Raw genomic sequence first — 22,193 nt, forward strand, 5'->3', positions numbered from 1 at the left:
ACTCGCCGCCTCGGCCCTCCACCGATTCGGCCTCCCTTTTTCCTTCGCCCCTCCCTCTCTCCTCCACCACAGAGCCTTCGCCTCCCACCCACAACTGAAAAGCCTTCGCCTCCCACCCCCAACCGACGAGCACCGATCTCCCTAGCTCCGATCCACAAGCGCTGATTCGCCTCCTACCCCCAACCGACAAGCACTGATCTCCCTAGCTCCGATCCACAAGCGCCGATTCGCCTCCCACCCCTAACTGACGAGCACCGATCTCCCTAGCTCCGATCCACAAGCGCCGATTAGATCCGAGATCTCCCTAGCTCCGATCAGGCAAGACCCACGATCGTTCCATAAGCACCGATCATTCCGATCAAGCTCCGATCTATGTTTGTGTATCTCTGTGTTTTTTTTTTTTTTCTGAGCAAGTGTATCTTTGTGTTGATTTTTCTGTGTGGATGTGTTTATGTGTGGGTGTGTTTATGTGCATTTGAGGAAAAATAAGAAGATGAGGAGAGACGTTTCTGAGCTCAGAGAAGAGAGAAAAAAAAAACGAGCGAACCGAAAATTGATAAAAAAAATAAATGAACGAGCTACAGTAGCTGTGTTTATTTACACGGTTACTGTAGCTCATGAATGAGTTTCCACAATTTTGTACAGCTTTGCATCCACTGATGTGGGTGATTTTTTGGCCAAAATGTGTAAAATGGAGGAATTTTTGTATTATAGATGATTATCCACCAACTGATGTGGATGCTCTAACTCCTCATGGTGTTCTAACAATGGATATTGTTGAATTACTTTATGATTATGATAACTCAAGATTGGACCACCCACCTAAGGCTCTTCTGTGAAGTAAATAGTTGCGCAGATGATCTAACAAAAATTGAAGAGGCCAAGAGAGCAACATAACAAAATATAACATATGTTCACATTTTTTTTCACCACACTGTTTTGTATTGGATTTGATGAATGTGGGTACCTCGAGAGAGTGTCTTGTGATTGTTTCTTTTGTATGATTTATACTTTGTTAGGACATATGTGGAAATTGTTATGTACATATGTCATTTAGAATTGTCTAATCCTTTGACAAAATGCACTTTACTTATAATTGGGTAGATCTAGGATGGTTTAAGTTTTCAAGCAACTTTGTGTTCAAGTCAAGAGTAAAAGCTATGCAAATCTGTTCAAGAAACAAGCGAAGAATTGCTGTATTTTTAAAACTTGACAAATAGCTCGACAGATTGAATCTATCGAGGTTTAAAAGAAGTTTTTTGCTCGAAGCTTGATAGCAGCTCGATAGATAGCCTATCTATAGAGGTTTACGAAAATCAGATTTCTAGATCTGTTTTTCACCCATATCCAAGCTATTTGGGTAGGTTTCTTTTCTCACAACCCTAGACATATATAATGATTATTTTAAGGATCGTCTTGGGGTTGTGCAATTGTTGTTACATGCATTGTGTGACCAAAAACAAAAGTTGTCCTTGTTCATATTTCTCTTGAAGAAGTTGCTGCATTTATACGCCGTAGGGTTTTGTAACCAATGAGCTTTTTAATCTTTATCATGTAGATGAACTGAAGAACTTTGCAGCTAACATCTTTCTCAAGTTGATGTGTAAGCTGCGTACTGGGATTTGCGCATTGATTGATTAGTCATGTACTAGGAGCCGTGCATTGGAAGGAGAGATTGTCACTAAATTACAAGTCCAATTATGTATTGGGGTAAGGGTTCAATCGTAGATTGGTATAAGGTACTAGGATTCCTTTACTTGTAACCGCTTGTTTTGATAATAGTGGATTCTCGGGAGTGGTGACCTTAAATTCACCCGATGGGGTTTTGCCTTGGTGGTTTTCTCCATTCATAAACAAATCACCTGCATCAAATTTATTTTCTGCTGCATTTAACTTAGTTGGTGATTTGTTTGTGTTACCACGCTTATTACATGTAATTGAATCTAATTACTTAACTTGGCTAATTAATTGATTAATTTACCAAAGGGATCAATAAATTCTTGGCCTATCACAATACCTTAGTATACTTCTGCTACTTTTCTTGTTTTATTCTTTGCTAATATAGTCCTTAAAGAAAATTATGGAACTGTTATTATTTTATGTGATATTCCATTACCAATTTAAATTCCAATTATGGTTTTTTCTTCTTCCTTGATAACTCGTTGGTCCTCAAATTTTAATAAACACAATTTTGGAAGGCTTTTCACAATTTTTTACTAAATTTGTTGAGACATCAAGTTTTGAAATTGCAATATCAAATCCTATCAACGGTTGTGAAAAGGTTTTGAAATTTTCTATGTCCCTAAATTTATGAATTAAATAAATACTTGATCTCTTTTAGAAAGAGAGATGAAGAAAATAGTTGCATAGATGGTCTGACGAAAATTATGACATATGTTCACATCTTGTTTACCACACTGTTTTGTAGTGGATGTGAAGAATTTGGTTACCCCAAGAGAGTGCCTTGTGATCGCTCCTTTTGTATAAGTTTATACATAAATTCATTAGAAACTAAATTGTACATGTTATTTATAATTTATTGGTGAATTAAATAGTCTATTTTGTTGTAAAAATTATATATAGTACAAGTTTGGTAAATCTAATTTTATAAATACAAAAAAAAAATTCTAATTGGTTCAAATGATATATATTTTTTAACTATATTTAAGTTATCAAAATAAAATCGTGAAGGCGGTAAAAAATTTCAGTTGTGGTATTTATTATATGTGGAAAAAGAAAAAATCAATCAAATAGCTCATGAACAAGCTCAAATTTTTTGAACAAAAAAATAATCTAAGTTTGAATATGTATTATAGCTTGATGATGTGCTCAAGTATGTCCATGTTCAAAATAAACCAATCCTAAACTTTTAATATTTGGCTCGACTTGTTTATAACTCTACTAATACATGCACAACAATTAATAATTTACTAATATGATACTTGAAAAGGAATATTTTGACTACAAAATTTTCTAACTCTTTTTACCCTTCGGTTTGGATTGCCCTTCGCTCTCCTTTTACCCTTCGGGTTTGGATTACCCTACAGTCTTCTTTTACCTTTCGAATTTGGATTGCCCTTCGGTCTCCTTTTACCCTTCAAGTACTACGTCCCCTTTAGGTTTATTATGATGCAACGTCTACCTTGCTTTCCCCTTCAGATTATTACGACACTTAGTCTCACTCCATTTGCTTGTTCTCCATTCATGCATCCCTATATGGAAAGAACTTGCACACTACATCCAAAAATCCTTCTACATATTCATATCCTCCTAGTATGGAAAGTAAAACCCTAAGATCTCAAAACATTAACTTCATATCTTCTCTACAAGGAAAGGTCCTACGTTCATGGGATCTTGGTCAGCCCTACACCACTATCCTCCTAGTATGTAATTTTGCGGCATAACTTGATCTCATTTAGAAAGATAACCAAGGTTGGAATCCTCCTTTTCCTATTGTTGTAACTTTGATTTATCAAATAAATGAATACCACATTTACAATGAATTGCATTTGGTTTCAAAATGATCCATATATTTTATGGTGATTTAAATTTTGATGCTTCAAAAACTATAATAGAATTAATTTGATTTTTTCATGAGTGACATATTTAGATAATTATACGTATAATTCTAAGAATTTTACCACCATAAATGTAAGAGAAGATAGCACAATGAAGTATCTAAGAATTTTCACATTACGTGCACTCGAATATTAATGCATGAGTCAAGAGTCAATAATATTGTTTTCTCTCCTTTAGGAGTAAAATCAGAGTTTAGATTCTTGCTCCCATCATTATAACTATGGAATTATAAATATATATTTTTTTTAAAGTGTTAATAAACAGGATTTAAAAAAAAAAAAATCATGGATTGAAAATGGGTTGCCAAATTTGTGCTAATCCAATTGTGGGGAGGCCCTACGCGATTCAGTGGCACCATGAAATACCCAGGTGGGCCAGGTCCACATGACGGAACTGCAGAAGGTTTACATAGATGATGCTAGAACGTTCGTTGAAAAAAAAAATCAGGAAACAGCCAGAAAATTCGTTGAGCAAAACGGAAGAAAAACAACAACCAGAACTCCGGAGAAAATACTTGAAGAATCCCCCACGAACCTATAAATTTGCTACCACATTGTTTTCTCTCAAACTAGTCAAAATTCGAAAGTGTCATTGTAAGCATCCCAACAAACAATCACTTCAAAGGTTTTGCTTTGTACTATAGCAGTATAGCTCTTAATTAAGATGTCCCTAATTCCAAGCTTCTTTGGTAGCCGCCGCCAAAGCAACATCCTGGACCCATTCTTGCTCGAGATTTGGGACCCACTTATGGCCTGTTTAGAAGTTAAAAAAAGGAGAGGGGTAAAGTAAAAGGAGGGAGAGTAATTCAATTACCTTGTTTGGAAGTTTTTTAAGGAAAGAGGGGGAGCGGTTTAGAGGGATTTGGAGGGGTTTCAACTACCTCCAACCCCTCACTTTTAATTCCCCCAAATTGGAGAGATTTGAAAGGAGAGTAGATTAGATAAATTATTGACCAAATGAATTCTCCAATTTACCCTTTCTAAATTTACAAAATTACAAACCAAAAAATTAACATAGATCCTTCTTTTCTTTTCCTCAATGACTACTAATTAAAAAATTATTTTCCTCAATGATTACTAATTAAAAAACCTAATTAAACAATTATTTTCCTCAATAACCAAATTGGGGATCAATTATTTGATTTTGAAAACTTTTCAAAGCATCTTCTCAAGAATCAAACACAGCACCAAGTCTAGGTTGTTGTATATTATTTCTAAATGATCAACATGCTGCTCCATGATTGAAGATAAGAACAAAACAAAATTGATCAATATTCAGAATCCAAGAATAGGAACCAAAACAATCCAATCGAACAGAGATCTATGCGGTACTCATCGGAATCAACGGCAGCCATCGGAAATGGATTCAACAGCAGATGAAGGAGTTCGTCGAACTCGTTTGGTTTCGACAAGGACGATCCACTGGCGAAACCACATTGGCGGCGATCGCAGCAGGAGTCTCCGGAGGAGGAATCTCTGACTCCGTGCACTGCTCGACAGAGTTCATCAACGCCCACTCGGATTCGCTCCGGGTCATCGGACCCGAATTGATATGCCGCCGGTGCCGAACCAGAAGGAATTGGTGATTTCGTCGACCGAAAAATCTTCGCCATCCGATTCGTTGCACTATGCGAAGCCATTTTTACCAAGCTATTCTGTCCAATTCGTTGCAGTAAATAAGCTTTTCTGTCCAATCGTAGGTAGTTGAAAATCTTGTAGTGAGAAAAAAAAATTACTAATAAAGAAGAAAAAAATATTTAAGAGTTGAAATCCTGAAATTTTCTTTTTTCTTGTTTCTTGGCATCCAAACAACGAAAGAACAAATAAAAACAAAAAAAGATTAATTTTTCTTTATTAATTAGATAAAAAAAAATTTCAAATAGGGGTAAATTTGTCTATTTAAACCATTTCCTCTCATTTCTATCATAATTTTTAAAACATCTAAATAAGAGGAAGGGCTAATTACTCCCTTCCCCCTTACTAATTTTAAAAACATCCAAACAAGGTGGAGGATAACCATTCCCCTCTACTCTCCTCCCCACTACTCTCCTCTGCTCTCCTCCCTCTCTAAACTTCCAAACAAGCAAGGATTTTTCATTCTCATCTGAACCTCAGTTTGCAAGGGAAACTTCTGCTTTGGCTAACACCCGCGTGGATTGGAAGGAGGCCCCAGAAGCCCATGTGTTCAAGGCTGATCTTCCTAGGCTCAACAAAGAGGAAGTGAAGGTTGAAGTTGAAGATGACAGAGTGCTCCAAATAAGCGGAGAGAGGAAAGTTGAGAAGGAAGAGAAGAAAGACACGTGGCATAGAGTGGAACGTAGCAGCGGCAAGTTCCTGAGGAGGTTTAAGCTTCCTGAGAATGCTGCAATGGAGAATGGTGTTCTCACCGTGACAGTTCCTAAGGTGGAGGTGAAGAAGCCTGATGTCAAGTCCATTGAGATTTCTGGCTAAATTGTGATTTTGGTCCCTCTATACCATAATAATTAGAATAAATTATGGCCTTAAATTGTGATTGCAGAAAATAAATTTGGTACATGTATGTTAGTTTGATGATTGATTTGTCTATCTGGGGAGTACGTAAAAAAATAGCTTCGGTTTGTTTTGAAAATTTTAAAGAATGCATGAACAGATGATTTAAAATTGTTTTTACCATTTCCAGTTTTAGTCTCCCTTTCTTCCTCAAATTGCCAACGTACAAACAAAATCATGTGTCTATCATCTAATTGAGCAACAGATTTTAGTGGCTTCTAACAAATTTCAGATCTTTCTAAGAGCAAAACGCATCAACGTTTTGAACTTCTAAGTCGCGTTCTAAATTCTTATTTCTCCAGACTCCTAGGGTGTTACCTAGCTTGAGGGAACAAATTTGTGTTCGAAGTGAAGAAATAGAAATTTTCTGGATACCATGTCATTTGTATGACCCTATAATCAAAGGATTGGTCCATTTGTTGGTGGATGTATTTCTGTAGGATGTAGGATTTTAAATGAAACGAATGCTTAAACTTTAAATGATGCCATCCTAAACTTTTAATAGTCGGTTGGCTAGTTTACAATCCATAATTTATTCATACGGTCTCTTAGTACTTCTAACCACTTTTTTTAGCAAAACTTTTAGAGAACAGTATTGAACTGGCATATTTTTATGTAATGTACATTACGATTATAATTATAATTTTTCCTTTTTATTGATGATTAATAAGAGTAATATAAAATTTTAGAAAAAAAAAAAGCTAAAATTAGAACAAATTTTACTACAAAATATTTACAAACTTATGTAACTATGAGCATTCACATTCAGGTGGCCACAAAAGTTCTATTTTACATCTTAAAAACCTACTTTATCTATTTTACTAACCCATCTTACAACTCATCCTGCTACATCTCAGTTTTTATTTTTACATACAACCTAATAAATAATATAAACTACTTGATAAAATAATATTAAAAAAACTAATTTCTCTCTCTTCTCCTATCCCACTCTTTCCTCTCTCCAACAACCACCGAAAAGATTAGCGATTAGCTCAACCACCCACCGCCCCACTACTACACACCCCACAACAACCACCAAAAAAAAAAAAAAAACCAGCAACCCTACAATCCCCACCACTAATACACACACCACCACCACCTCTAACACCCACCCACCACTCCACCACCACACACACCCCATGCAACCACCAAAAAAAAAAAAAAACCAACAACCCCAGTCCCTATCACCGATACACACACACACACACCACCACCACCTCTAACATACAAAAACTCACGACCGCTAATCTACCCAAAGCAAGGTCAGACCTCCACCACGCCGATTCATAAACTATGACCTCCACCCCACCGATCCACAAACCCACGCCCTCCACCTCACCACCACAACAACACCCCACCACCATGGCAACACCATATACACAGAAACTCACCAAAAAAAAAGTCAAAGAAAAATCCACACAAAACCCACAAGCACCGAGTAAGCAGAGAGTTGAGAGAGGAGAGTTTTAGAGAGAAGAGAGCTAAAGAGAGTTGAGAGGGTCAGAGAGGGAGAATGAATGAATTAATATTATTTCAGTTTACAAACTCGTGAATAGTAGGTTCTAAATATAAGTGCCTACTGTTCACGGATTCTAAAATTTTTAGAATTTGCATACCGAGTTGGAGCATTTTTTAGGTTCTTAGTGGCTAAAATAGTAAGTGGGGGTGTTTTACACCCCCGGATGTGAATGCTCTAAAGGTACATAGTTTGATGCAGCTAGTTTTGGGGCACAAGAATCATAATCTCAATTACATCGGCGATCATTTCTATTAGTGCAATGGTTAGATACCAACACAAGATCTAAAAATAAAAGATCAAAGCACACGCACACAACACAAAATCTAAAAACTAAAACATAAAACATAAAAACCACAATAGATCTAAAGATCAATTCAAAATCTTTGTTACCTTACCAATCTGATTTGCATGAATGGCTAAGTATGTGAGAGAGGTCCTCAATCCAAGGCATGGAGGCCTAGGCTAGGCATACGAACCTTGTGGACGACGTTGCTGCACTTATTCAACTTGAGAGAGAGAGAGAGAGAGAGAGAGAGAGAGAGAGAAATGAGTGAAAAGCCAAGAATGAGGATGGAGTAGGGACTTTTGTTTTAGTCCATACACCAAACAATGGGTTTTATGCAGGATGTACTCCTAACAATGGTGCAATAAGGATTTTGTAGAAATTTTGAAATGGGAACTGACAATCGAACTAGCCAATGATCGATTTTCTTCAAAATCTCTAACTATCATCCCATGCATTTTTGTAACAGCTAGGAGTGGTGCTGTCAACTTAGCTCCAACTAGGTTTGTCGATTTCAGTCTAAACATGTATAGCCCTAGACGTGGCAATGAATGTGATTCTTGGACTTTAACAATCTATTTGGCCACGTTTGAGAGGAGGGAATAAAATGGAAATGAATAAAAAGAATAATTTTAAAATAGTTTTCCCTTCCCTTCCCTTCCCTTCCCTTCCCTTATTTAAGAGTTTTAATGGAGGGAATGGAAAGTCCATTCCCTTGTTTGGGAGTTTAAATGGGAGGGAATGGAATGGGTAGGAAGGAACACTCATTCCTCTCTATTTGCTTAAAAGCTCAAATTTTCATTCCCCCAAAAATTGGGAGAAATATGAGGAAATTGAATTAGATTTAACGATTTTTTTACTAAAACTCTCAAAATACTCCTATATATTCAACCTTTTATTTTAAAATAGGGGTCTAACAGTAATATTGTCATAAAATTATTCCATTACACTCCCTCCATGTTATTCCCTCCATGTTACTCCCAAACAAGATTACTTACATTCTATTCATTTTCATTTTTTTATTTTAAAACATCAAATTAAGGTTACTTAATTCCATTTCATTCTATTCTTTTTCATTCATTTCTCTTACTTAAATACATTTCATTTCATTCCATTCATTTCCATTCCCTTATCATCATTCCATTCCATTCCCTTATGACATCCCAAACGGAGCCTTTATGAATGTTTTATTTACTTTGCTATATTCGATGACATATTAATTTGTAAGTCATATATAGCAAAGGATGCTCTTAGCATCGTTCTATTTTTTTACAATTTTTTCACAACTTATAAAGGTGTCAAATTTTAATTGGAGTAACATAATTTTCACATAAACCTGCTGTAATATAATTTAATTATGTAAAAATCAAAACATGTTATATTAGTAGTTGTAAAACAAGCTTTACGAAATTTTGTATCCATCTTGGATTTATTACTTTTAGTAAATGCCACTTTTAAGTTGATATTTTGGTGCTTTTAAAAATTTAAGGGAACTAATATGATTTTTTTGGCACATTCATTCACACTAACTTCGTGCATTCCAATGTTAATTCACAGATGATAAAAAAAATTACATAAAAGTTTTTTTTTTTTTTTTTTGAATCTTGGTTGGGTTCAAAATATGTTGCCCAAGTCGTGTAAGCCCAGTTATGGAGAGGCCTATTACAAGAATCAATGGGACAACAAAATTCCCAAGTGGGCCTGGTCCACGGAAGGTTCACAAAGATGCTAGAGAACAGAAACTAGAATGTTCGTTTAAAAAATCGAATAACAGCCAGAAAGTTCGTCAAGAAAAGCAGAGAAGACAAACAGCAACCAGAACTGAGAACTCCCTAGAAAATACATGAAGAATCCCCACGAACCTATAAATATACTACCTCGTTGTTTCCTCTCAAACCAGTCCGAATTCGAAAGTGTCACTATAATCATCCCAACAAACAACCACTTCAAAGGTTTTCTCTGCAGTACTAAAGCTCTTAATTAAGATGTCGCTCATTCCAAGCTTTTTTGGTAGCCGCCGAAGCAACCTATTAGACCCATTCTCGCTCGAGATTTGGGACCCATTTAAGGATTTCTCATTCTCATCTCAAACTCAGTTTGCAAAAGAAACTTCTGCTTTTGTCAACACCCGCGTTGATTGGAAGGAGACCCCTGAAACCCATGTGTTCAAAGCCGATCTTCCTGGGCTCAACAAAGAGGAAGTGAAGGTTGAAGTTGAAGACGATAGAGTGCTCCAAATAAGCGGAGAGAGGAAAGTGGAGAAGGAAGAGAAGAAAGACACGTGGCATAGAGGGGAGCGTAGCAGCGGAAAGTTCTTGAGGAGGTTTAGGCTTCCTGAGAATGCTAAGATGGATCAGATTAAGGCTTCCATGGAGAATGGTGTTCTCACTGTGACTGTTCCTAAGGTGGAGGTTAAGAAGCCTGATGTCAAGGCCATTGAGATTTCTGGTTAAATTGTGATTTTGGTCCCTATATTGCAATATTAATTAATATAGACATGCCTTAAATTATGATTGCATAAAATAAATTTAGTACAATGTTTCTTTGATAATTGTCATGATGTGTCCCCAACTGTACGCTGTACTAGGGAATAGGTATGTAAAAGCTTTGTAATGTTTTGAAAGTTGTAAGAAATGCAAAAAGAGTGCTTAAAAGTTAAAATCGCTGCTCACCCTTATCAGTTTTAATTGGTTTCCCTTTCTTTCTCAAATTGTGAATGGCCGACCAGATCTTTCTAAGAGCAAAGGGCATCAACTTTTTGATCAGCTATCATAATGTAGCTTAGCATTTTATGCGCAAGGAGAGACTCTTCATCTATTAAAACAAGAAAAATTATGTGGATAATACCTTAATAAAAAGGTCTATGTAATCCGGAAAAATAGAATTAAAAAACTACAGGATCTGTGAGAAGTAGTTGGTAGGTAACTTTGCCGGAATACCCATTTCCAACCATTCTCTTAGGTTTCTCTACCCTCACTTCTTGTTTTCTTAGATCTCCACAAGCATAGAGGGAACAAATTTTGTTCAAAGTGCAGAAATGAAGAACTTTATGCGTGCTACAGTATGCCTGCATGTCAAATGTATGAATATAGAATCATAGGACGGTTGAGAAGTTTCTTTTGTTAGTTTATGTATATCTCTAATATCTATAGTTGTAAATCAACCTTTTGGTCCTTTTTATAAACAATTCAAAAACAGTTTTAATATTCATTGATCTATCATAAAATATAGTTTATAAATAGGATAAAATTGAAGTAAAGTACTTTAACTATTATTCCTTAAGTTTTCTCTTACATTTTTGTTATCTGTCTAGTTTAACAACTCATATAAACGGTGTTAAAACTAAAAGTACTTTTTTTTTGCTTCTTTCTTTTTCTTGTACTGAAGAGGACCCATGGTCATGGCTTCAGATCTCTTGGATTCTAGGATCTATTCCTTCAGCTAAAAAATAAATAACTACAGATCATCATCAAAAGCAAACACAGCAAACACAGCAAACACAAAAGCCCTAGCAAAAAAATAGAAAAAAAAGGAAATAGAACAAAAAAAAAAAAATTGATCTTTTCTTTCTCTCGCGGCTTCTAGGAAGTCCAGAACTCTAAAGCCAATGACCACCACAATTTGATGTGCAAAATCTCCTCAAATCCACTTTTGAATCTCTTCAAAATCTCCAAAATCAAGAACTACTTTCACTTCTTCATCTACATCTTTTCCTTCACATCCCTTACCTTCTTCTTCTTACTCTTTACCCACTGGCATTGTTACCCTTTCTTGGCTTCAATTTGGTTCATATTGAGGGTGAGAAATTGGAGATATCTAATGCCATGGGTTTCTATTCAGTGTTCTCTCCCAGGATAGGAGAATAAAAGAGAAAAAAAAAAAAAAAAAAGAGTATTTTATCGCCATTTGTTTAAGTTATCAGACTTTACAGACAACGAAATATAAGAAGAATACATAAGGAACAGTAGTTAAGGTACTATATTTAAGTTTTGCCCTTATAAACATTGCCTCAAACAAAAGGAAATCAATGAAAATTTAGTGATAAAGATATTAAATAATTTTGGAGAATGGAAATAGAGCAATTAAGAAAGAAACTTATATATTTTTATTATAGCTTCATATAGAAGAGTAGTTATGATGTGAAAGATAGGGCTTGGTCATTGCTCACAACTTGCAAAAGTAATGAAAAACACCAACAACCAAAAAAAAAAAACAAAAAAAAAAAACTCCTCTTAATCTCCTAAAGACCATGGAAAAAATGTGATTTTTTTTTTTTAACTTTTTGGTTAATTCGCAATAGAACTAGGTCACTTAATATTTTATTGGCTAAAAAGTTAAGAGTTAGAATAAAATTGTCAACTTTAAACCATTATATTTTTATGATGTTCAAAGAAATAATTTGTGGGGACAAAAATTTGAAAGTACTTTTCTTAAAAAAATTGAACATGCATACAAAAAATAAAATAAATTAGGGGGGTTAAAAATGATCAAGTTCATGTTTAAGTTCAACTATATATTAAACATGCCAAAACTAAATATAATAATATACTCTCTTTTTTTATGAACAAAAAATGGGTTGAAGAAGCAACCTAAATTGGCGTCTTCCACTTTGACATTACCATAATAACACTATACCCGCTGGACCCAGGCCTATGAGAGTGGGAGATCTAAACTGTTATTTATAATTTATTGACAATTTAAGTGGTCCATCTTGCACTAAAAATTATATATAGTACACGGTTGGTATTTTTTTTTTTTTTTTTTAGAGAATTAGGTTGGTAAATCTAATTTTTATACATGTAGAATGATCTAATTTTCTCAAATGATATATTTATTATAGATTTACTCAAATTATATATTTGTAATTATAATTAAGTTATCAATTATTGGAATAAAATTATGAAGGAAGTAAAAAATTCTAGTTGCGGTGTTTATTATATGTGAAATTTTTTTTAAAAAAAAGTTAATTAAATAATTCATAAACAAGCTTGAATTTATTCAACAAGAAAATTAAATCAATCTTGGATATGTATTATAGCTTGCTTGTGATTGAAATAAAATTAAATTAATCAAACCTAAACTTTAAATATTTAACTTACCTTATTTACAACCCTATTAATATGCACCGCAACTACTAATTATCTAATAAAAACCTTAGTCTACCTATGCTACTTGTGCTTTTAGTCTACTTTTGCTACTTTTCTATGCTTTATTTTTTGCTAATATATGGAGTACTTAATATGGAATTGATATAATTTTATGGGATGTTCCTTTACATTTTCATACCTAAGCTTATATAGGCTCTCTTTTTTGCTCTCAGCCTCTCAGTACCCCACTCCCTCAAAATTTCCTATTAAAGGTATATGGATTGGGCCATATAAAATTAAAGAAAGAAATAATGGGTCAGTACCTAATAATTTTTAATGTTCTTTATTGTTTTGTTTCATTATTTTTTTGGGTTATGTAAAACAAATTTGGGTTCCCAGCATTGTTGATTAGGCCCAATACACGTATTGGTGGCACTGGGAGCCAAGTACCCAAGCGGCCTAGCAACAGAAGGTTCGCAACGATTCTAGAAACTAAAAGGTACAAGAAAGTTCGTTAACGAGACTAGCGGAGACGAACAACAACCAGAATTGGCGAGAAAACACTCGAAGAATCCTTTAAAAACCTATAAATACATAAATATCCTTTCTTCCCAAACCAATTCGAAGTCGCAAGTTTCATTCTAAACTTTCCCTACAAGCAACCGGTTCAAATCAAAGGTTTTTTCTGTGCTAGCTATAAGATCTTATTAATTAAGACGTCGCCGATTCCAAGCTTTTTTGGTAGCCGCCGAAGCAACATCTTGGATCCATTCTCGCTCGAGATTTGGGACCCATTTAAGGATTTCCCACTCTCATCTGAACCCGAGTTTGCAAGAGAAACTTCTGCTTTGGTTAACACCCGCGTTGATTGGAAGGAGACCCCAGAAGCTCATGTGTTCAAAGCTGATCTTCCCGGGCTTAAAAAAGAGGAAGTGAAAGTTGAAGTTGAAGAGGACAGTGTGCTCCAGATAAGTGGAGAAAGAAACATGGAGAAGGAAGAGAAGAAAGAAATGTGGCATAGAGTGGAGCGTAGCAGCGGCAAGTTCTTAAGATCAGATTAAGGCTTCCATGGAGAATGGTGTTCTCACTGTGACGGTCCCTAAGGTGGAAGTCAAGAAGCCCGATGTCAAGGCCATTGAGATTTCTGGCTAAATTAGGATTTGCTAATTACCAGGTCTTATATACTATATTAAACATGTAAATGCATGTCGTAAGCTGTGATTACTGAAAATAAATTTGGGTTTACTTGTGAGAAGGTTTCAATGAGAAAGTTCATTTTATAATTGTCATGATGCGTCTCTCTGTGTAGACAGTTCAAAATTATGTAGAAGCTTTGTTTTGCTCAGAAAAATACATTAAAAAAAAAAAGATTGCTGAAATCGCTTCGACCCTTTTCAATTTTAATCGGTTTACCTTTCTTCATCAAATTGCTAAATTCCAAGCAGAGTTATTCTGGAATTATGAGGTTTATTGCGGGGAAAATAATGAAATCTAATCTGTTATAAGTCAATTTATCTATTAAAATTCGGTGATCCATTATCATTAATTCTTTCATTGGAGGTTCTAAAACGTTCAAGAACTTGCTATGAGCACGATTGCTATTGGCTGAGTTCCACAATATTCATGTGTGCTGTACTATGGTCAACGCTTAAAAACCAATTACACTCAGTTTCTGGTTGGACAATGAGAAAGACAAGGTGGTCAAGGCTCCAAACTCTAGCACCTTGATAGAGAGAAGATATCCAGATGGCCAGTGGCCCAAAAATAATTCCAACCAACCAGCTTCAAAAGACTCCGGTATAAGAAGGTCAAGGAAGAAAAATGGAGGAAAGTGAGGCGGGACACTCCTATTTCTCAAAGATAATATGAGCATTTCAAAGAATGAAAAATATTGTCTACAACTCCTTAGATCACAATTATAGAACAAAGTTTTAGCATGTTGCTAGTTGCTACTCTGCACCCTACAACCAATGATACTTCGTCTAATTGTTCTAGGAGCCATCCAGCCTCCTCAAGGAGTTTTGAGTCTCTAAAACCTGAGCTATAATCGGATAAAAGCACCAGAGGGCTCTAAAAATGTGATGTCAATTTTCTCATAATAAGATAGAAAGACTGACACTTTGACAAGTGCAAGCAGAGTTCTAGAAGGCATTTATATTTTCATATTTTATAGAACATTTCCCATCCTTGCATCTCATAACTTGTTAGGAAAGTTCAAAACAAAACAGAGTTCAATAAGAAACTGCAACATTTTCAAACAAGGACAAGACATGCCTAACTTACAGAAACACAACCTTTTGATCATACAATCCCTATGGAGCATTAATACCGGAAAGATGATAATGAAGAACTTGAGAAAAACTACATTATAGGACAGCAAATGTACACTAGAGATTATTAGGCGAGCCACAAACAATCTTCTCCCTTGCCAATAAACACTCAAATGACACATTTTTTGATTGGCACCTTATTTTGAGTAACACTAATAGACGAAAATTGCATTTTGTTGCCAAAATTTTTCTTTCTTATAATTACAGCCTTACTTTGAGGAGCACCAAGACCTTTTGGTGACAAAAATATTTTCCCCACCTGAATTTCGTCACCAAATATACCTATTTATGTAGTAACGGATAGGAAAGGCAAAATCAGTAAAGAAAAGAAAAGGTAAAAATCAAATTAATTTAGTGCCTCATTTCCATGCTTAGCAAAAGATCGGAATACACACCACCTCATATATGGTTGTACTCTTCCTGTACCATCACTCTCATAGTCTCATCTCTCTCTCTAAATTCGGAGTCAGCATCAATTTGTTTTACTGGATGATCAAGCTCAAATCTCAAAGAACTATTCATTATTTACTTGGTATTAATTTGTTATTAAGCATGGCCACTTAAGGCTAGGTATTTGTGTGGATTGGTCTGCTACTTGAATAATTAAGGAATCTTTACTGTTCTTATACATACCACTTGAAAAGTCACTCAAGTAATGAAAGGAATCTTTATTTTTTCTCTTCAACAATTGAAAACTTTTGACTGTTGCTTACAAAATGGAGAAACCTTACTAATGCTGTTTGTCAATTTTCTATTACAGTGTTTTTTTTTTTTTTTTGGCTGAATTTTACAGCGTTGTTGGGCGGAATGGTTGTGAATACCTGATTTTGTCATGGTTTCACACGTTAAAAATCCTTGTCATTATTGCACCGATCTACAATGACAAAACCATTCACATTTTCCAATTCATCATTTAGATTTATAGGCATTTCTTGTTAGTAAAAAGGTGAATATTCCACTTCACCTGTAGCAAAATCTAGCATTCTACACAAAAACATACAAAAGTTTACTTTTTCCATCACTATGTATTGCCCAACTATACAAGCCAAGTAGTTATATATGTATACAACCACTAATTTAAAGTAACCGAACTAGGTGACATAATTGCAATTTTTTATCCTTGCCTAATTTTATCTTCTTGGCTCTTAGGCGTACCCTTTAGCTTGTATAATTTGCATTGATCCTTTTGAATTCATCTGCTTTAACTCTTTCAAGCAACCAAGAAATTAATGACGCAATGGAACACCACATATGAACATAATAAACAAAAATAGATACACAATTTACATAGTTATATGTTAATTAGTTATTAAATCATCATACTTGAAACACAGCTGAGAGATTAACCACGTTTCCCCCAGCACATAAATATACACACAGGCTTCTCAATATTTTACAAACTACTAGTATTGCCAACCAAAGATGCTCTATAAGTTGAGGCTTAGATGATCCACAAAATATTAACCAGAGATTTCAATAGCCTTGACCTCAGGTTTCTTCACCTCTTCTTTCGGAACAGTGACAGTGAGAACACCGTTCTCCATCGCTGCCTTAATCTGATCCATCTTCGCATTCTCCGGCAACCTGAAACTCCTCAAGAACTTGCCACTGCTGCGCTCGACACGGTGCCACGTGTCATTCTTGTCTTCCTTCTCTATCTTCCTCTCTCCGCTAATCCGGACCACTCTATCATCTTCAACCTCGACTTTCACTTCCTCTTTTTTGAGCCCGGGAAGATCGGCCTTAAACACATGGGCTTCTGGGGTTTCCTTCCAATCAATTCGGGTATTGACGAAAGCAGAGGTCTCTGTCGGAAACTGAGGCACATACAGAGATGAAGATGAAGGGAATGGGAAATCCTTGAATGGGTCCCAGATGTCCTGCGAGAATGGATCAAAGATATTGCTCCGTCGGCCATTGAAGAAGCTTGGAATCAGCGACATTTTGAACTTGTGAATGTTGTGATTGGAATCAGAGACTATAGGATGATTGGTTGCTACTTGCTATAGCTGAGAAATTTGGATGGTGAAAATAGTTGATGGGTTGGGTATATATTAAGGTCCCAAGGGTATTCTAGTATAGTCTCGGCCTGTTTTTGTGATTTTTCTTCTTTGGAACTTTCTAGCACTGTTGAGAATCGTGTAGAAGCTACTTTTGTTTTTGTGGGCACATTGTGGACCTATCAATTTAAGCTTGAAGAGTGAAGACTCAATTGGGCCAAATTGGGAAGTTATGGGTTTTTTTGCTGATACATTGAGAAATGAAACTAAGGGGAAAAAGATGGTAACAATTCTACCAGTTTGTTGTTTTATTAATTCTAATGTACTCAAGATTTTCGCTTTTTGTTACAACATTAATATTCGTTAGATGATGAAACATAAATAAAAAAATAAAAAATGAAAACAAATTCACAGATTTTTCATTGCTGGAACAAAAATAATTTCGGTCTGTTTTAATGCAAATACTTAATGTATGTCCAACTCTCAATTAATGAAAAAGCTATTATAAAATTGATATTATATTATCTTTTGGTGTACTAAAATAATTTTTATATTAGCTTTTGGTTTCCACCAAATTATAACAGGTTATCCATTAAATTGCAAGTTCACACAAGCTGGAATATTTCTTCAGGTCTCTCTAAAATAAAATGTTTTGCTAAAATACTCCTCATATTATTGGTAGAGTGTTCATATTATTTACCAGTTATTTGAAATGATCTTTTACTATAATGACGGTTAATAAATGAAGGTTTGTAGAAACTATGGAGTCACATTAGCAGGTAGGGTGTCTATCTTTCAATATGAAATTTTACTGAATTACAATCCCACAGTACAAAAGAATATAGAACACAGACAAGTTGAAAAAATAGAGAAATTTTAGAAATAAAAAATTTCCCAAATTCTTTAGAACCACATGATTTTCAGATTCTTAGATGACTATCAAATGAGATTGGAAAATAATTTAGTAAATACAAAGGTAGATTAAAAGAAAGAATGGAGGGAGATTAAAAAAAATGAGTTTGGTCAAAAAAACTATTTTAGTTTAAGTTTTTGGGTCTCCAAATAGTCTTACAAAAATGGTCTTCATGATACTGCTGTGAACTTACTTACCAAGCAGGAAGACACTATAGATAGATGACATAAATTTTCTTTTTCTTTTTTTGAGTTTCTGAGCGTGTATTTGCATGTAAGTGTTTGTGTTCATTCATCAAAAAAGAAAAAGAAAAAGGTCTTCGTGTTCAATGATGTGGACACCTATTACCATTTTGATTACAATTTTACCCACCAGTTGCTTACAAGTTACTTGTTAATTTACATGTTTTTAAGTTAGATTGTTTCTTCAAGTATTTCTAAATCTTAATTATAAATAAAATGAAAAGGCTATGCTAAAATATTTTTCATATTTTCTTTTGGTTGTGTTGGTTGTTCATATTTTCTATCAATGTATTACGGATTATCTATTAAATTGCAAGTTCAACAGCTGGATTGTTTTGTAAAGTATGTCCAACTCTCAATTAATGAAAACATTATTATAAAATTGAGATTATATTATCTTTTCGTGTGCTAAAATAATTTTTATATTATCTTTTGGTTACTACCAAATTATAACAGATTATCTATTAAATTCCAAGTTCTCAAAAGCTGGAATATTTCTTCAGGTCTCTCTAAAAATGAAATGTTTTGCTACAATAGTCCTCATACTATTGGTAGGGTGTTTGTATTATCCGCCAGTTATTTAAAATTGTCTTTTACTATAATGACGCTTACTATTGTTGACTACAAGTATTTTTTTACATGCGCTACCAGTGGACTCTGATTATCACAATTGGGTATTATCTTAAAAACACCCTCTTTCTTTTTGTATCATTGTGTGCAAGTTTGTATTTTTTTTTTTTTTTGAATAGTTTCAGTTTGCTTTGCTATTGCATCGACCCATAACAAATATGACTTTAATTTTTTTTAATGACACCCAAATGATGAATTCATGAATTAAATAGAAATAAATAATAGGGAATTAAGTATCAAGTTTGTTTTTTTCATTTGATCAATAATTTGTAATAATTGAAAGCATGAATAGTTTTAAATTTTCATAGAACCTACAAAAAATTCTACATCTAAATAACTAGCATAACAAATGGTCCATTCCCACAATTATTTAATTTCTATTCAACCATTGTTTTAAAATTGACAAAATATCTATTTATCGCTTTCACAATTTTTATGATTTATATTGAAGGGGTAATTACACATAACTCACTTGTGGTTTGGGCAAAAATCACTTTGCCTACCCGTGGTTTGAAAAGTGTCACTTAATCCACCTGAGGTATGTTTCGTTTGTTTTCCGTAACCCACCTCTGTTAAAATCAGGGGTAAATATGTATTTCTACACCCCTTTTATGTCTCTCTCCTCCCAAAAAAAAAAAAGACACTAAAACAAGAGAAAATAAGATCAAAAGATGTTATTTGTAAGAATTTAGAAACTTGTCTTAAGAACTCCAATAAATCACAAACTATATTTTTGGTACACACTCAAAAGAAAATAACACAAAAGGAAAATTTTACTTAACCCATTAACTTATTTTCTTCTCTATACATTAATTTATTCCTCACGCTCTTTCTGCCCCTCTCTCTCTCTGTTTTGTCCATGTCTCTCTCATCTCTCACACTCCAGTTCAAATCGTTGGTAGCTTTGGGTCGTGGTGGCTTGGGTGATGACTGTAGAGGAGCACGAGTTGGCTGTGTTGGTTGGGTATGGGTTTTGAGAAGGAGCACGGTGTTGGCTTGGGTCTGGGTTTTGAGGAGGAACATGACGTTGGGTTGGATCTAGGTTTTGCCAAACGTCGTCGTAATCGACTCTCCCATCTCAGCCAAGTCTATCTCAGTGGCAATGAAAACGGCAAAGGCGACGGCAGAGGCTAGAAGACTAACGACGATGGCTTGAAGATTGGTCGTTTCTGGGTTTATATCGCGTGGGTCTTGGATTTAGATCGATGTTTCTGTGGTCTTGGTTTGATCGATGGTTATATTGTGTGGGTTGTGAGTCTTGGGTTTAGATTGATGTTTCTGTGGTCTTGGTTTGATCGATGGTTATATCGTGTGAGTTGTGGGTCTTGGGTTTGATCGATGTTTCTGGGTTTTCAAGATTGGTCTTGGGTCGTGGTTTCTTGGTCATTTTTGGGTTTTGAAGATTGTTCTTGGGTTGTGGTGTTTGATTGGTAGTGGTGACTAGTGATTCGGTAGTGGGTTTGGCAATGGCAATGGGTGTGGATCTTGGTGGTTGTGGCTAGTGATTTGTGGGTTGTTATGGTTTGGTGGTGTGACCGGTGTTGTGGTTTTCTTTTTTCCGATTCTGTGGACTTTCAATGGTAGTGGTGGTGATGGCTTTGGTAGATTCTTCATGTTTTTCATGTTCTGTGGTTTTTTGGGTATGTTCAAAATTTGTGTGAATAGAGAGAGAAAGAGAAAAATACCACTTTTTGATCTTGTTTCTCTTGCATTTTTGTTTTATTTTTTGTTTTGGGAGGAGAGAAACATAAAATTTAAGCAAAAATACTTATTTACCCCTGATTTTAACAGAGGTGGGTTATGGAAAACAAACGAAACATATCTCAAGTGGGTTAAGTGATACTTTTCAAACCACTAGTAGGCAAAGTGATTTTTGCCCAAACCACAAGTGGGTTATGTGTAATTACTCCTATATTGAATAACTTTTCTATTCCTATGACGACACTTTATTATTTGACAAAACACTAGGCACTTATATTAAAAAAAATATATTGCTAGGGTCTCAAAAAAAATTATAAGGGGAAGGAAGAATCTTTTATGCCACATACCAAGACCATCAATCATGTAGTAAACCAATGAGTGAAATGGCACCTTCTTTGGTTGTAAGAATAACGTGTGAGAGGATTTTACATATTCATGTATTTCATTTTTATATTTAAAAAGTTCATCTGCTTAATTTAGACATTAATAACTAGACAATTAAATAATAATTCATAAAAAATTAAAAACTACAAAAATTGTCTATACATATTCATCATGGATGGTTTTAAATTTACATTAAACTTTGCATTTACATATTCTTATGCTTTAATTTAAATATTTATAACTAAACAATGAAAATTATGAAGAAAATAATTACAGCAGTTTTTTTTTCTACTCTTTAAAAAGTCACAAATTTTCTGTTAAAATTTTGTTTATATGTCCTCATGTTGATTGGAAGATCCTTACCACTAACCTTTAGTAGCAGAACAAAATTACAAAAGAAAAACCCACCTAATTAATCAATGACTCAAAAACCATATTCAAAAAGGCAAGAGCACCATATATATAATATAAATTTTAAATTTTAAATTATATCTCCTTTTTGCGCATATCAAATTAAGATTTCATCCTGGTATCAACTAATTGACCTAACCACTAAATACATTATATTTAAAAAGTAAGGCCATTATTACTTCGGTTACAACCAAATCATTAATTGATTGAGACTAAAATAAATAAACGTCTTCATATTCCCTTGAAACATTAGAGGGGAGGGGGAGAAGCTTTCACATACCACCAATTTAACCGCATCTATAACTATTTAAGACATTTATGATACCTATTTCTATTTCATAACCATACCATACAAATTACAACTACCAAGAGAACGTACTTTGCAACAATAGAGACAAAATTTTCAACTACAAGATTTTGGAAAGATAAATTTTCCTTATGTACAAGGTATGTATACTACATCTGAAAACTATTTATTTCTATTTCATAAGATGAATAAAGATCATTAGAAATTTTAGATATGCTTAGTTATATAAATCGTTGAATTTTATTAGTCTATTTCCATTCTAACAATAGTTCAACTCAA

General features: G+C 34.5%; 4 protein-coding genes across 4 annotated transcripts; 3 read left to right on the top strand and 1 right to left on the bottom strand.

Annotated features, from left to right (window-relative positions):
• Positions 1–4,242: 4,242 nt before the first annotated feature.
• On the top strand, positions 4,243–6,029 carry LOC142606677 (18.5 kDa class I heat shock protein-like). Its single transcript, XM_075778015.1, has 2 exons — positions 4,243–4,329; positions 5,667–6,029. Exons 1-2 carry the CDS (start codon positions 4,243–4,245, stop codon positions 6,027–6,029), a joined length of 450 nt encoding a protein of 149 aa, XP_075634130.1.
• A 3,639-nt stretch (positions 6,030–9,668) lies between these two features.
• On the top strand, positions 9,669–10,570 carry LOC142607918 (18.5 kDa class I heat shock protein-like). Its single transcript, XM_075779586.1, has one exon. It carries the CDS (start codon positions 9,895–9,897, stop codon positions 10,360–10,362), a length of 468 nt encoding a protein of 155 aa, XP_075635701.1. The 5' UTR covers positions 9,669–9,894; the 3' UTR covers positions 10,363–10,570.
• Positions 10,571–10,946: 376 nt separating this feature from the next.
• On the top strand, positions 10,947–14,057 carry LOC142606170 (17.8 kDa class I heat shock protein-like). The gene is made up of 2 exons (XM_075777563.1): positions 10,947–10,970; positions 13,713–14,057. The coding sequence occupies exons 1-2, from the start codon at positions 10,947–10,949 to the stop codon at positions 14,055–14,057; spliced, it is 369 nt and encodes a 122-aa protein (XP_075633678.1).
• A 2,524-nt stretch (positions 14,058–16,581) lies between these two features.
• LOC142606984 (18.1 kDa class I heat shock protein-like) lies at positions 16,582–17,359 on the bottom strand. Its single transcript, XM_075778372.1, has one exon. It carries the CDS (start codon positions 17,267–17,269, stop codon positions 16,787–16,789), a length of 483 nt encoding a protein of 160 aa, XP_075634487.1. The 5' UTR covers positions 17,270–17,359; the 3' UTR covers positions 16,582–16,786.
• Positions 17,360–22,193: the final 4,834 nt, after the last annotated feature.

Source organism: Castanea sativa, chromosome 8 (genome assembly GCF_040712315.1).
Source record: "Castanea sativa cultivar Marrone di Chiusa Pesio chromosome 8, ASM4071231v1".
Classification (NCBI taxonomy): domain Eukaryota; kingdom Viridiplantae; phylum Streptophyta; class Magnoliopsida; order Fagales; family Fagaceae; genus Castanea; species Castanea sativa.